The 12,926-nt window shown below is 38.8% G+C and overlaps 1 protein-coding gene across 1 annotated transcript; it reads right to left on the bottom strand.

Moving 5' to 3' along the window:
• Nucleotides 1–4,912: 4,912 nt before the first annotated feature.
• Nucleotides 4,913–12,855, bottom strand: rnaset2 (ribonuclease T2). Its single transcript, XM_079635932.1, has 10 exons — nt 12,613–12,855; nt 12,320–12,417; nt 11,154–11,208; nt 10,996–11,048; nt 10,390–10,447; nt 10,239–10,303; nt 10,041–10,154; nt 8,572–8,617; nt 8,016–8,090; nt 4,913–6,528 (listed from the first exon to the last, which is right to left on the bottom strand). The coding sequence occupies exons 2-10, from the start codon at nt 12,415–12,417 to the stop codon at nt 6,343–6,345; spliced, it is 750 nt and encodes a 249-aa protein (XP_079492058.1). The 5' UTR covers nt 12,613–12,855; the 3' UTR covers nt 4,913–6,342.
• Nucleotides 12,856–12,926: the final 71 nt, after the last annotated feature.

The following is a 12,926-nucleotide window of genomic DNA, read 5'->3' as shown; positions in this document are numbered from 1 at the left end:
TGACAACATAAAATCTATTGGGCATTTCTACCAATGGTGGACTTCCATTGTAAACATAGCTAAAGAAAAGTGTTTTATAAAATGTATTATTTCCATTTAACTAAAAAGTGTATTTCTGTACAGAGTAAAACAATAAGGGACTACAGAACAATTCATGTAACAACGCTGGTGGGTAAAGAGTATTCGGCAGGTCAGGCTTACACACTATGTCGATATTACAAGCATATCAAGTTGACCTGCTAAGGGACCTGGATGAGAGTGAGGAAATGCGTCACGCTATACAGATCTGACTCTTCGGGCCACCAAGGAGACGGCTAAATCAGTTGGACGATCTATGGCAGCTCTGGTGGCCACGGAGAGAAAACTTTGGTTAAATCTATCTGACCTAAAAAAATATAGACAAATATTTTCTTATGGACGCTCGGCTCTTGCCTTATGGCCTCTTCGGCGACTCTGTCAATTCTGACGTTGATAGGTTTCAGGAGGCGAAAAACAAGCAGTGGCGTTTCAGAAGTTTCTTCCTCGCTGATCTATGGTCCCGCCCAGCAGTCTCGGCCGTCAATGTGGTCCTCACAGCGCAGAGTGTAACAAAAACAAAGCGTCGCAACTCGGGTTCCTCGCCTAGAGACTCCAGGTTTAATCGACTGAAGCGATCAGTTCTCATATAATGGAATTAATGGTAATATTATTGTTGACTATTAAATTAAATGTCCCCAACTAAGCAAGCCAAAAGCCAAGGGCAACAAAGGCGACAAAGGCGACAGTGGCAAGGAACCAATACTCCATCAGGTGGCAGGATGGAGAAAAAAAACTTTGGGAGAAACCAGGCTCAGTCGGGGCAGTTCTCCTCTGGCCAACGAACGAACAGTGTATGATTATGATTCAGGCAGCATTATAGGTCAGAAGTCAAATTGGATTGAAACAATTAGAATATTATCCAGTTCCATCTGGTTTAAAATCGGAGTCACGCCGGTATGGAGACGAGTTTGTTGAGGATCAGTGGCCAGTCTCGAGAGACTGGTTCCCTTAGTAGATTTTATGGTAGCGTGGAAGCTACTGTCAAATATATCTCGCTGGGTCCTACTAAAAATAGAAAAGGGGTTACAAAATTCAGTTCGGTTCTCGTTCGCCCAGATTTCTAGGGGTCCTCCCTGCGGTGGTGGCTCTGGTTCTGGAGCAAGAAGTACAGACTCTTCTACGAAAGGAGGCTAAAGAAAGGGTTCCTCCTCCCAGCAGGGAGTCAGGGTTTTACAGCCGTTACTTTGTTGTTCCAAAGAAGGATGGAGGGTTGCGTCCTATTCTAGACCTGCACCAACTAAACCGCAGGGTTCAGAAACTCAAGTTCAAGATGCTTACACTGAAACAGATTGTGCCACAGATTCAGTTTGAGGACTGGTTTGTCATAATAAACTTGAAGGACGCGTACTTCCATGTAGCCATTTATCATCACAGGAAGTTCCTGAGGTTCGCTTTTGGGGGCGAAGCGTACGAATATCGGGTTCTTCCGCTTGGCCTAGGTTTATCACCCCGCACTTTAACGAAATGCGTGGATGCAGGTCTGGCTCCATTGACACTCCAGGGCATCTGTGTGTTGAATTACATCGACGTCCAGTTGATTTTAGCTCAATCCGAGCAAATGGCAGTTCGGCATCGAGATGTCATTATATCCCACATGAAAGAGTTGTGGTTGAGACTGAATGCCAAAAAGAGTGAGCTCCTTCCATCTCAGAGGACCAGTTTTTCTAACTGTAGTTTGGGATTTGGGGACAATGCAGGCACAAATGTCCCCTGCTTGTATAATATTGATGCTCAACCGTGTAAATGGGGTAAAACCAGGCCAGTCACTCACTGTTCTAGAGACTGTTGGGTCTTATGGCAGCTGCGTCCAGCAGCCTTCTGTACATGCGACCCCTGCAGTGGTGGCTCAGAACCAAGGGGTTTCTCCACGTCGGCCTAACGATGGATGCTTCCCTCACAGGTTGTGGGCGATCAAGAGTGGGCTCTCAAACACTTCCTCCCAGACCTGAGGGGCCATAATGTGCTTGTCCGCATGTCCGCACTTACAGTATATCAACGGGGACTTCCAGGACCTGGTGACCTCCTGATGCAGCTCCGGGAAGAAAGGCACTGGGGGCGGGTGCTAGCGGGTGCCAGCACGTACCGCCCCCAGGAACCAATCATCCAGCTTTGAGCGCTGAGCGCTACTCCAACCCGATGCTTTCAGCTGCCCGGGCAAGCATGGGCGTCAGCTCTGGATCTGACTCGGGAAATGCTGGCACTTCCGAGAGAGGCAACGCAGCCGAATCCTCATCTCCAGAGGAATCAAGCCCACACTGTGAGCGACATAGCATCATCCGCCGGACCCCCCGAATGAAACACTGGGTCCCCGAGAGAAACCAGCATCACCCGGAAGCTCCACGGCTTGCGATGTGCTGGGGGGCCTTGCCCGAGGAAGACTTGTCGGGTTGTTCCACACCGTAACCCTCAGATCACCCTGGCCACCAGCCAAAGTATCCCCTCTCGAGGAGGAGATATATTGGGGTGTGGCAGAAGGGGACTCTACCTCCACGGGGGTCATTGAGTCTCGATATTAACACCGCGATGGCCATGTTCCCGCAAGGAGAACATGACTCATCCACGAGCGCTGCCTGAAAGGCCCAAACACGCTAGGCAGCACTCGTGACCGTTAGGCGGATGGACCATCCGCCCACATCCAGAAACATATGGGCGAGACATCTTTAAAAAGACGTAACCGTGCAGCTCTTTTAGCAGAGAAAAGCTCTCTCTCAGCAGTGCCGAAACGTCCAGGAAAGAACACGAGCCGTGTGAAAAGTCACTGCACAGACAAGCAGCAGGACCGTGAACCCGCTGAAACGTGCCGTCACACCAACACCGCTAAAGAGAGACGCTCGATGCTGTTGAAGGCGAAGAGAAGCACATCACACTTCAGCTCCGAAGCAAAAACATAATGCGAAATTGCACTCGCGGCTCCTTTAATACCCACGCGGTGGGGTGGAGTTCGTGATGCAAATTCCGCAGGTATTTTCATACCATTGGCTCGTTTTCTAATACTCTAAGGATATAGGGCTCTCTAGAGAACCCCCCATTTCGTCAGTCACTGACGTAACTCGTAGTGACTGACTGAAAGGGAACCATGGTTACACACCCGAGACGTTTTTTCATGCATCTGACAATTTTGATATTTTGGGCTTTTTAGCTTTTCATAGTGTTTTTTCAGACTAGTGAAAGAAAACATCCAAAATACGCTTTTAAGTGTATTCTTTATAGCACTTTATCTATTAGCGTCGGTAAATTTTAATTAAAGTACATTTCTTTAAAGGCCATCTTCTCAAAGTTTTTTTCTCCTGCTCCTAGTCTGATATCTCCACTTCAGCAGCACTTACATAGGAATAAAACTGTAAAGTTTGGTCTATCTACACTCTGAAGGTTTTAACAGAGGGGTTTGTTCATATATAATTTGCCAGTTTTAATTCAACAGTTTATTCCTAAAAAATGGTGGGAAATTATTTTTTTCTGGCTGTTGACAGTCACTTCTGATTCAGGAGTGATACAAATAGATATCCAAAATCCCCTGACTCTAATAAGTCCAAAAATAATAATAAAAAATAAACAAAGAATTTTTAACCTGGCTTTATCCAATGTTCAGATTTTTGTTCAAGAACTACATGCAAACCAGTGCATATTTAATTAGATTATGTCCAATTTGCATATTTAAACATACTGTAACATTTCAGAAAAATTGTAATACAAAAAATGTTTGCCATTCTTAATGTAATCAATCGACTGGAAAAGTATGGTGTTTTTTTATTCGTTTTTTTTTGTTGTGTTACCCTATTCACATCTTTCCTTAATTGAAACATTCTTACAAATAAATTGTGGATCTTTGATAAACAAAAAAAGGGATGGCTGATCGAACATACTGCAAAATCATTCTAGTGAGTCATCTTGCTGTCTATTGCCTGTCTATATTGACAATATCCCGTCAGAACCTAATGGAGCTCATTTGGAACTCTATAGGCAAATCACACAGCACTCCACATATAAAGCACATGGGAGACTCCGCTCACACTTCAATACATTTCAATACAGTTTGGGATCAGCATGAAAAAAAAACCTTGTACCTTAGTGCCTTTCTATGCTGGATTTATTTCAATGAACTTGTCACATTGCATCATGGGATTTTCTTTTATGTAAAAATACATGCAATGCTTCCTGAGAAGTTGGTCAAAAACTTCTCTGCCTGCGATGGTTTAAAATGCTACATATTTCATAGGCAGCTCATTCTATTTTTTTTTTAAACCATCTGTGTAACAAACTAATGTGACAAATAAATGACAGAGAGTTTGGTTTATTTCTCTGCACCATGGATCTGAGCAAATAAACTAGGCCTACAGAGCCACACATTGTCAGGATTGGTGTCAGGCTGATTGGAAGGGTTTATGTCAACAGCTTATATAATTTAAACCTCTTAATCGTATATTCCACGTGCATTCTTCTACAGTATTTGCAGTTCTGTCAAAATATTTCCTTTTACCTTTGCTCCTTCATGTGGGAAAATAGTTAATGTAATGTAGAATCATCAGGTTATTTACACATACCAACTGAGAGAAAATCATAAGCGAACATCTAGAAAGCAAACAAGTTTGCAGCATCCAACCTTGCATTGCAAAAACAAGATATGGCTATGAGGAGACATGCACAGGTTATTGAAGAAGTCCTTCTCATCACATTCCCTAATGCACTGGGCACAGCAGCCACAAACACCTAAATGGCCTTGTAAAAAGTCTATATTGTTGTTTCGATCAAGACAAGGACACAGCAGTGAGACAAACTGAAGGCCACATGCTGCAATCATTTGACACCATGAATTGGCCTGTAAGTAATGTCACAGTTCAGCAGGGACATTTTTTATTTGACACTGCATTGCAAAAAGCTTCAATTTCTGACATGTTTATGTGAATAATGTATTACATACTGTAAAAGTAACAAACCTGTAAAAAGTTTTTCACCAGCAGTAGCCTATAATTGTCTAAACAGTATAAAATCAAACTAGGAACGATCAGACATATTTTTACATGCCGTGTTGCCAACCAAGCAACGTATCAAAAATGCCGACATCTGATATGGCTCTTTTGATAAGTAAACATGAGATGGATAAAAGCAGCATCTGACAAAAATCATCTGATAATTGTGTTAAAAAAGTTAAAAATACACTGTTTATTTACCTGAACATTTTGTGCAAAAGCTAACTGTAGTTAAATGCCATCGCCCATTCATAAAATGTTGTTCCTTACAACATATGTAAACAACAACAATGAGCTTTATTTTTTCTTTGCCAGAATGCATGTGCTGCCCTCCAGTGGCAGGAGCTTAGATGTGCATTATCTGCAAATGCATGCTGCCATTAGGGCACACAGCTCCAAAACTACCACACATTTTACACATTAACATTGCAAATGTAGGGCTAAATGGCCTCTTTCAATGCTAAGATAAGCTAATATCAGATCAAAAATATAGTGGGAAGAATATTACAGATAACACGGAGCATATTTCAACAAATTCTTCTTTAACAAAACATTTTTTTATATAAATCTAGGCAAAAAAAAAAAATTGTAGAAAAAAAATGGTGAATATCACAAAACATGTCAAAAACAATTTAAAAGAAAAAAAGACTGACATTACGTTTAAAAAATAAGGAAGATTTGGCTTACTTTTAAGGATCAAAAGTGATTCTTATTTTTGAAAATAATAGTAATATATTATCTATATCATCAAGTAATTTATATCATTGTAGTATTTGTTGCATTGCCTTTATGCTGATTTAAAAAATAAAAATTTTAGTTTATTTTTTTAGATTATAATAATATCTAGTTATGCAATGAGAATAACGTGTTTAATTGTCATAAAAATAATGTTAAAATGCCAGAAAAAAGCTTTATTTTCTTATAACATGCTTAATTTATAATCGTTCCTTTCTTGTATTTTTTATTGATATATTTTTTGTGATATTCACCTAAAAATAACCATGACAACAGTTTGGCTGAGCAAACTGTAAAACCAATAAATTGTAAATATGAACCCAGCAATCATAGAATACAGCATGCCGTCTGTGATTTTGACACCCTTAAATGTTCTCTACTGTTCCAGCATCATCATTTAAAATAAAGGAATTGAATGTGCAATTAATTAAAAGGATAGCGTAAATGGAAAACATGTTCCAGTGTTTCAAATGCTAGACAGGAACTCTCAAATGAATTCTTGAATTCTCGTCTCTTACTCAGTGATTCCACACTCCCGAAAGCGGTCTGGATTTGCCCACCTCTATGATCTGCTCGGCACTGGAGGGTAATAGATCGGCATGGAGTGATCACACACACTGAGGTCTGATTTGCCACTGACAAGAATGTCATTGCTCCAGATTTCTTCGGTTGACTTTTCGCAATTGATCAGCTGGAAATCCCTGTCAACACAGATCTCTATTTGGCCCAAAGTCTGAACCTGGCCCCCCTGAGAAAACAGTAAGAAATCAGATCTCACCTCAGCAAAACTGATGGCAAATTGTGGTCCGAGTGAATTTAACTGTTGCCCAGAGCAGAAGAGGAAATCAAACGGGCTAAATTTACTTTCTTAAAGGAATATTTGGGGTTCAATAAAAGTTAGGCTCATTCGACAACAGTTTCCTTTGAAACGTATTATTTGAGCTGTAAAGTTTAATTTAATAATTTTTGCTCTCATGGCAACAAAGTTTAGATTTTAAACTGTTTTAAAGAAAAGGAGGGATGAGTCATAATACATTTTTGTGGTAATCATCATTATGCCAGAGGGGCTTTCGCATCGGGCAGTTCTAGGAACTATCCACCAGGGTGATTCCCCGAGAACTAATGGTTCCCTTAGGAACATTTTCCTGGTTGCATTCACACCGCCAGTAGGAACTCTGAAGTGACGTAAGATGCGCTTATTGTTGTGACTTTTATTTTGACGCCGCTGAGGACGCCTGAGCCTGAGCATGCAGTGCTCGCATTCTCCGTGTTCATAAGTTTAAACACGTTATTAGATGTAACTGTTATACAAAGAAAGAAGACAGTAATGAAAAGGTATTAGCGTATGCCGTGTGGTTGATGTCCAGTGTTGCTAGCCGAGCAGAAATACATAATCATGTTTCTCTTGGTCCCCTCAAAGTTGTGTCGGATTTTCTCCTCAGCGTAAAGGTTCCATCTTCGTGGAGTTAGTTTCTGAATTAAATATATAGGCTACAATCTGTGTGATTACCGTAGACTGTAAAAATATGGACGTAGTGTCCGTAGAGCATTTTTGAAGGCAAAAGTGGGCGGAGCCGGCCGTCGCCATCTTGGCAGCGCGTCAATCATAACCAAAAATGGGCAAAAAGGCGGGATTAGCTGAGGTGACGTGACGCTAACAGACAGCAGCTATATGGACCAAAACCACCTTTTGCACCAGGCTGTAAACACATTTTTGGGGTATTTTAGCATGGGGGTCTATGGGACTGACTCTCTTTTGCAGCCTGTCTCTAGCGGACAGTGTTGGTTTCAGTGTTGGTTTCAAGAGAGAGACCAGGAAGTTGCCGCTTGGTGTTTACACAGTCTTTTTAAAAATGGCGGGTGCTGGTGTTTCGAGTGTGTTCGGCCAATCAGCGTACACAAACGTCACTGGTAGTTCCTATAGTGCTGGTTTAAACCCTACTCTGAAGTAGGAGATAAATGAGTTCCTCTAAAAGGAGTTCCTGGAACTAAAATCATTCCTAGTTCCAGTGGTGCGAACACGCCGACATCCGAGTACTTCCGCTAATAGTTCTAGGAACTATGAAAAGGTTCCTCTGGTGCGAAAGCCCCTATGCTGTCGACTGAGCCAGGAATATTTAACACACTATCTTAAAGGAACAGACAACAGGACAAAATAAAAAATGCTTCAAAGTCTAAAACATATTTTCTTGTCTGCTGATGTGGTTAGAATATTCTGCAATTCTTCATTCATACCTTTCCTGGGTGGACACACTGAATCTTTGGCTTCACTTTGTAGACGTTGATAAGGGCTGTCTCCACATCATCAAGCTAAAACAAACAGGAAATATGACACATTTACTCACATGTGACCATAATCACAAGATTCTTGTTTACTCTAGGCCAAAAATGGAGAAGTTGAATGACCGCAATAGAACATTGCAAGTTCTGTGTGTTGAAATGCTGATCTTGCAGCTCTCGCAGAGTGCACTGGGCAAATTATACACGCTGCGGTATAGGATAATGCTTTGAGGCATCTTATTAGATGGATGATACTTTCGTGAAACGTAAACCTGATCGTTATTTCCATTATATCTTTCATGTGAGCACATGTTGTGGTATCAGTGATACAGAAACAGAAAACACAGCAAGCTGGTACATTACAGTAAATACACTCCAACGCAACCACAGCTTCCGGATTATTAATCACAGACCACCTCTCAGGTCAAAGGTCATAGTTACATTTTTACCATAAATGGTTCAGTGTCTCATAAATGATAATTACAGAAGTGAGAACTATTCAACTACTTACAGTGTAATGCTCCTCAGAGGGCACAATGTTGTTGTTCCTTAAAACACTGAAAACACAAAAGCCTCATTAGGAAATCAATGTCAACTGGAGATGGGAGGCATGATGGTGGCGGCTAACAGATCTGTGAGATAGCAGAAGTGTTGAAAGCGGTCGTGTTTATACCATTGTAGCTATAATTGTGAAGCCATTATGGGCAGGATTTGCTTTAATATACATACCGTATACAATAAGGGAACATGGATTAATATGGAAATCCAAAGCGGGACCTGCCCCAAACTTGTTATTAAAGTGCGTTGTTAGGTACAATATGAATCAACGGTTTATTTGTTTATGTTTGTCGAGCAACATTGTAGTTTGCCACATTAACCCTACAAAGCCTATTGTATCATATTTAATATGTAGATTTCTAAGGCCTCTAAATGATCAACATGATCAAAACTTTGCAGAAAACCCTGTTGTATAAAATCTACTACATGCCTTTTGTCATCTGATTGATAGTCTATTCTTTTTAGCAAGTAAAAGGCCTTTTAATATCATTCAAATACGAGCTGTGAAGTTTTTTTCTTATAACCTTTTTATATATTAAGTAGGCTATATGTAAAAAATTATATTGTTAGTAATATTTCAATATAAACACTTACTGGACTGAAGCAACTTAAGTTTACTTGATTATCCATGCATAATAAATGCAAAAATCATGTTAAACTTCAGTATCAAATATAAGAGATGTGACGTCTTTTGTGGAACGTTTATTTGTTGTCTCTCAATTATCAATGTTTTGCATTGCCTTATACGTCTCTCCCCCTCCCTCCACAATAAAAACTGGGCTTTGATCATAAAACTAAGCATTTAAATATCATCTTACTAAGAAATATTATTGGGAGATATAGTTACAACTGATATTTATATGGATTTTAGTAGTAGTCTGAAGTAGTACCAGAAGTATACTGTTATAGATTTCAAGTTATCAGAATTTTATCTTACTTTTTGGCTATATAAATACCAGCAAAAGCACCAAATTATATATTTTTGCTCAGTTTGCAAGTTTTTTCCTCCTCGAGTATATTATATATATACAATTGTAAGCAAAAACTTTTTTTAGATTTTGTCTAAAGGTTCTATTATGCCATATTCTTTACAGGGTTAATTTAGAATTTAAATTTAAAAGTCATGTGAGCATATATCACCTATTTTACAAAAGCTTTGAATGAGGCTCCAATCAGAATTTTGAGTCACAACCATCAGTTTTAAAATATTAGCTTTACTTTATTGAGTATTTTAATTTAGCTGGAGTTTTACATAATGCCTGTTTATGGTGACAGTTATCAATCATTTACTTTATAGATAAAGTATCTTTTGCTTTGAATCCACCAACTTTACTGCTATCTCACGACTTCCTAATTTACTGTAATTTTAATGAATACTTCCTAGTATACAGTGACAAGAACCACTAAAAAACAAGAACTCACCCATTAAGGTCAAACTTGCTGTACAGCTCAAGAGCTTTGCTGAAGTATTTATGCTCACTGTTCAGAGACTCTGCTTTTGCAGCACATGTTCCATGTTTCTGCCATTCATATTTCCTAAGCACAAAAAAATCAATACATTCATTAATAAAAGCATAGTAATGCTTAAATGTATTTTACATTTTCAAGTTTTTGACATACCAAAATTCTGGGGAAGAAGGTACTAGCAGATCTGGCCAGACTTTCTCCATTTCTGGTAATATGTCCTGCAAGACATGCACATACAACATGTCAAGCACATGTCCGTTGAATTCAAATATATGACATGCAACAGGGCAAGAGGGCAAACTACCTCAATCAAACTGGCATTAAAATGCCAGGATGTGTTGCACCTTACGCCAGTGTTGGGCCTGTAATAACAAAAATATTCTTCAAATACTTCTGCTGCCAAAAACCATAATCATCCGACTGGCATTGTCATCATTGCTGGATGATTTTTTTTAGATCACATGACAACCAGGGTTGCACTAATATACAATTTTGATCATAATCAATATATCATAACAATATTTACAGTACACAATGTCAAGTATAAAGTTTATGTTACACGAGATGGAGCAGAAGTGAAATGCAGAAAATACGTTTTTTATTTATTTCAATAAGAGGTGTTAAATTAGCAAATTATTTTTTTATGCTTGTGGGTTAGTTAAAAGTTTGAGGAAAAGGTGTCTTCAGTTAATACCAAAAGCATATCTTTATTACAGCTGATTAACAACATGATGGCTGCTTTTACAAATCTATACACTTTTATGTTTTTCACCTCTTTTTTTAATACAGTATGTCTTCCATAAAAACAAGAAACCAATATAGTCACTGATCAGGCATGTGCACCTAAAAAAAGGAAATATTTGTGAGACTTTGACAAACAGTACGATGCATTTTGTCTTGATAAACCTACCATAATCCATGCAGAGTCCAATAGCTCAAATTTGTTTTGCATTGTCGTTCCATCTATAAATGAAAAACAGCATAATTTATCCACCTGATACCCAGTGGAGGAGCAATAGATGGCCCATCAACAATAAAATAAATGTCAAGCAAAAGAAAATACATTACACTGCAAAATGTCTGTGGCCAGTGTTGGGTCAGGATGAGTTTTGTCCATTCTCCCCTAAAAGAAGCAGTCAATTCACAATAATTCACAATAGTGACAATAACCATCTGACATACATTTTGAAAAAAAGTGGTCACAGTAACAAATACATATTAAAATCATTAAATTGGCCATGCAAATGGGTGAGTACATGAACCAAATTTGTATTGCTGTAATGCACCTGGATATTGTTTTGTAATTTTCATTACTGTAATAAAGTAGGCTACTTTTAATGGTTCACAGTGCTAAACACAGTGACACAATTTATTAGTAGTAGTATTTAAATCTTCTACAAAGAACTACTACAATAACATATAAAAAAAACCAATCATTTGTAATTTCTGGGGGAACTCACAAACAAATTATTTTTCTTATTATTATTCCAGTCATAATGCTGTGCATTTTGTAATACATTATGCATATTATGGTTGCTGAGCGAGAACAATTTCTTAGAATGTGATTCTTATTATGAGATGTTCATTAGTAAATCAAAAACTGTTCGACTAGTGTAGTCGCATATGAGTTGGTTCTTTCTAGTTGATAAAAAATAACTGAATTAATCTGACTCTCCAAGTTATTAATATCATGTTCAATATTAATTAACCAAGAACTGTTAGTGTGTATTGTTTTCATTGCTGTGAAAAGTCACAGGATGTCCTGTCTGAGACGTCAACAGGACAACAAAACGTGAAATACATTTGAATACGTGAAATACACAACCTTTGTAATGCCTGTGTAAAAACAACTTTGGTAAGAATTAGGCTAGATTTATTACATTTATTTCACATTTTGTTATCTGTCCTGTTGACGTCTACAAAAAATAAACTCTGTTGGCAACAGTCTGATACGGGCAGTACTGTAAGTTCAGTTCAACGTTGTTTTCTAATCTTTACCCTTTTAAACATCTTAGATTTTATGTAGCTAGCGCTAGTATTTACAGTGTAGCCTACTCTATGTATCTGTTCAATAAATTCTGGAAAATAACGTTACAAACATGAGGCTTTACAGTAAGTCTATATTTACAGTATTGATTGTCTGGCTGCTGCTAATGCACCCAACTTCAAACAGGGATCAATATGTAGCTGCTATACATACATTTATCTAAATGTAACGTATTTGAATGACATACCGAGGATGGGCAAAGGCCGTTGAACAGAAATATCCAGCACAAAGTACGACAGCAACTGTAATGAATCTCATTCTTCCTGATGGAGCAAGTCCGATCATCTAAGAACAAAAGAAGGATTTATTTCCAACCGTAAGTTACATACACAACGTACATTGTAAAAATCATCTACAAGACACAGAGCATAACGCAAAGTGGCGTCCAAAAGTAACAACCGAATGTGAGATAGAACAAAAACAAACAACAACAACAAAAAACCTGAGCATAAACTTGCGTTAAGAAGTCAATGAAGTTACCTTTTATTGTCTGATATAACGTTACCGCTTTGATTTTTTTTTTGTGCAGTTTTTACGCCCAGTTAGTATCAGAGAGCAGCAGCGTTTTAAAGGTTGTTATTCAGTCTACAGTATGTGTAAGATCGGACTGCCCCAGCACAGCCACTGTTTCAGAAACTGCGGTGGAGTCACTTCCTTTCCTGTCACACACACAGCGGCCTCTGTGTGTGTGCCTTGAACATGTTTACGTTGGTATGTCGTCACTGCGCGTGCGCTGTCAAGTCATGTGATAAACGGCAATTGATGTCATGTGAAGGTGGATTATGCAGATTAAG

This window comes from Phoxinus phoxinus (genome assembly GCF_949152265.1).
Source record: "Phoxinus phoxinus genome assembly, chromosome: 14".
NCBI classification, from domain to species: domain Eukaryota; kingdom Metazoa; phylum Chordata; class Actinopteri; order Cypriniformes; family Leuciscidae; genus Phoxinus; species Phoxinus phoxinus.
This window is presented reverse-complemented; position numbering and strand designations above follow the sequence as displayed.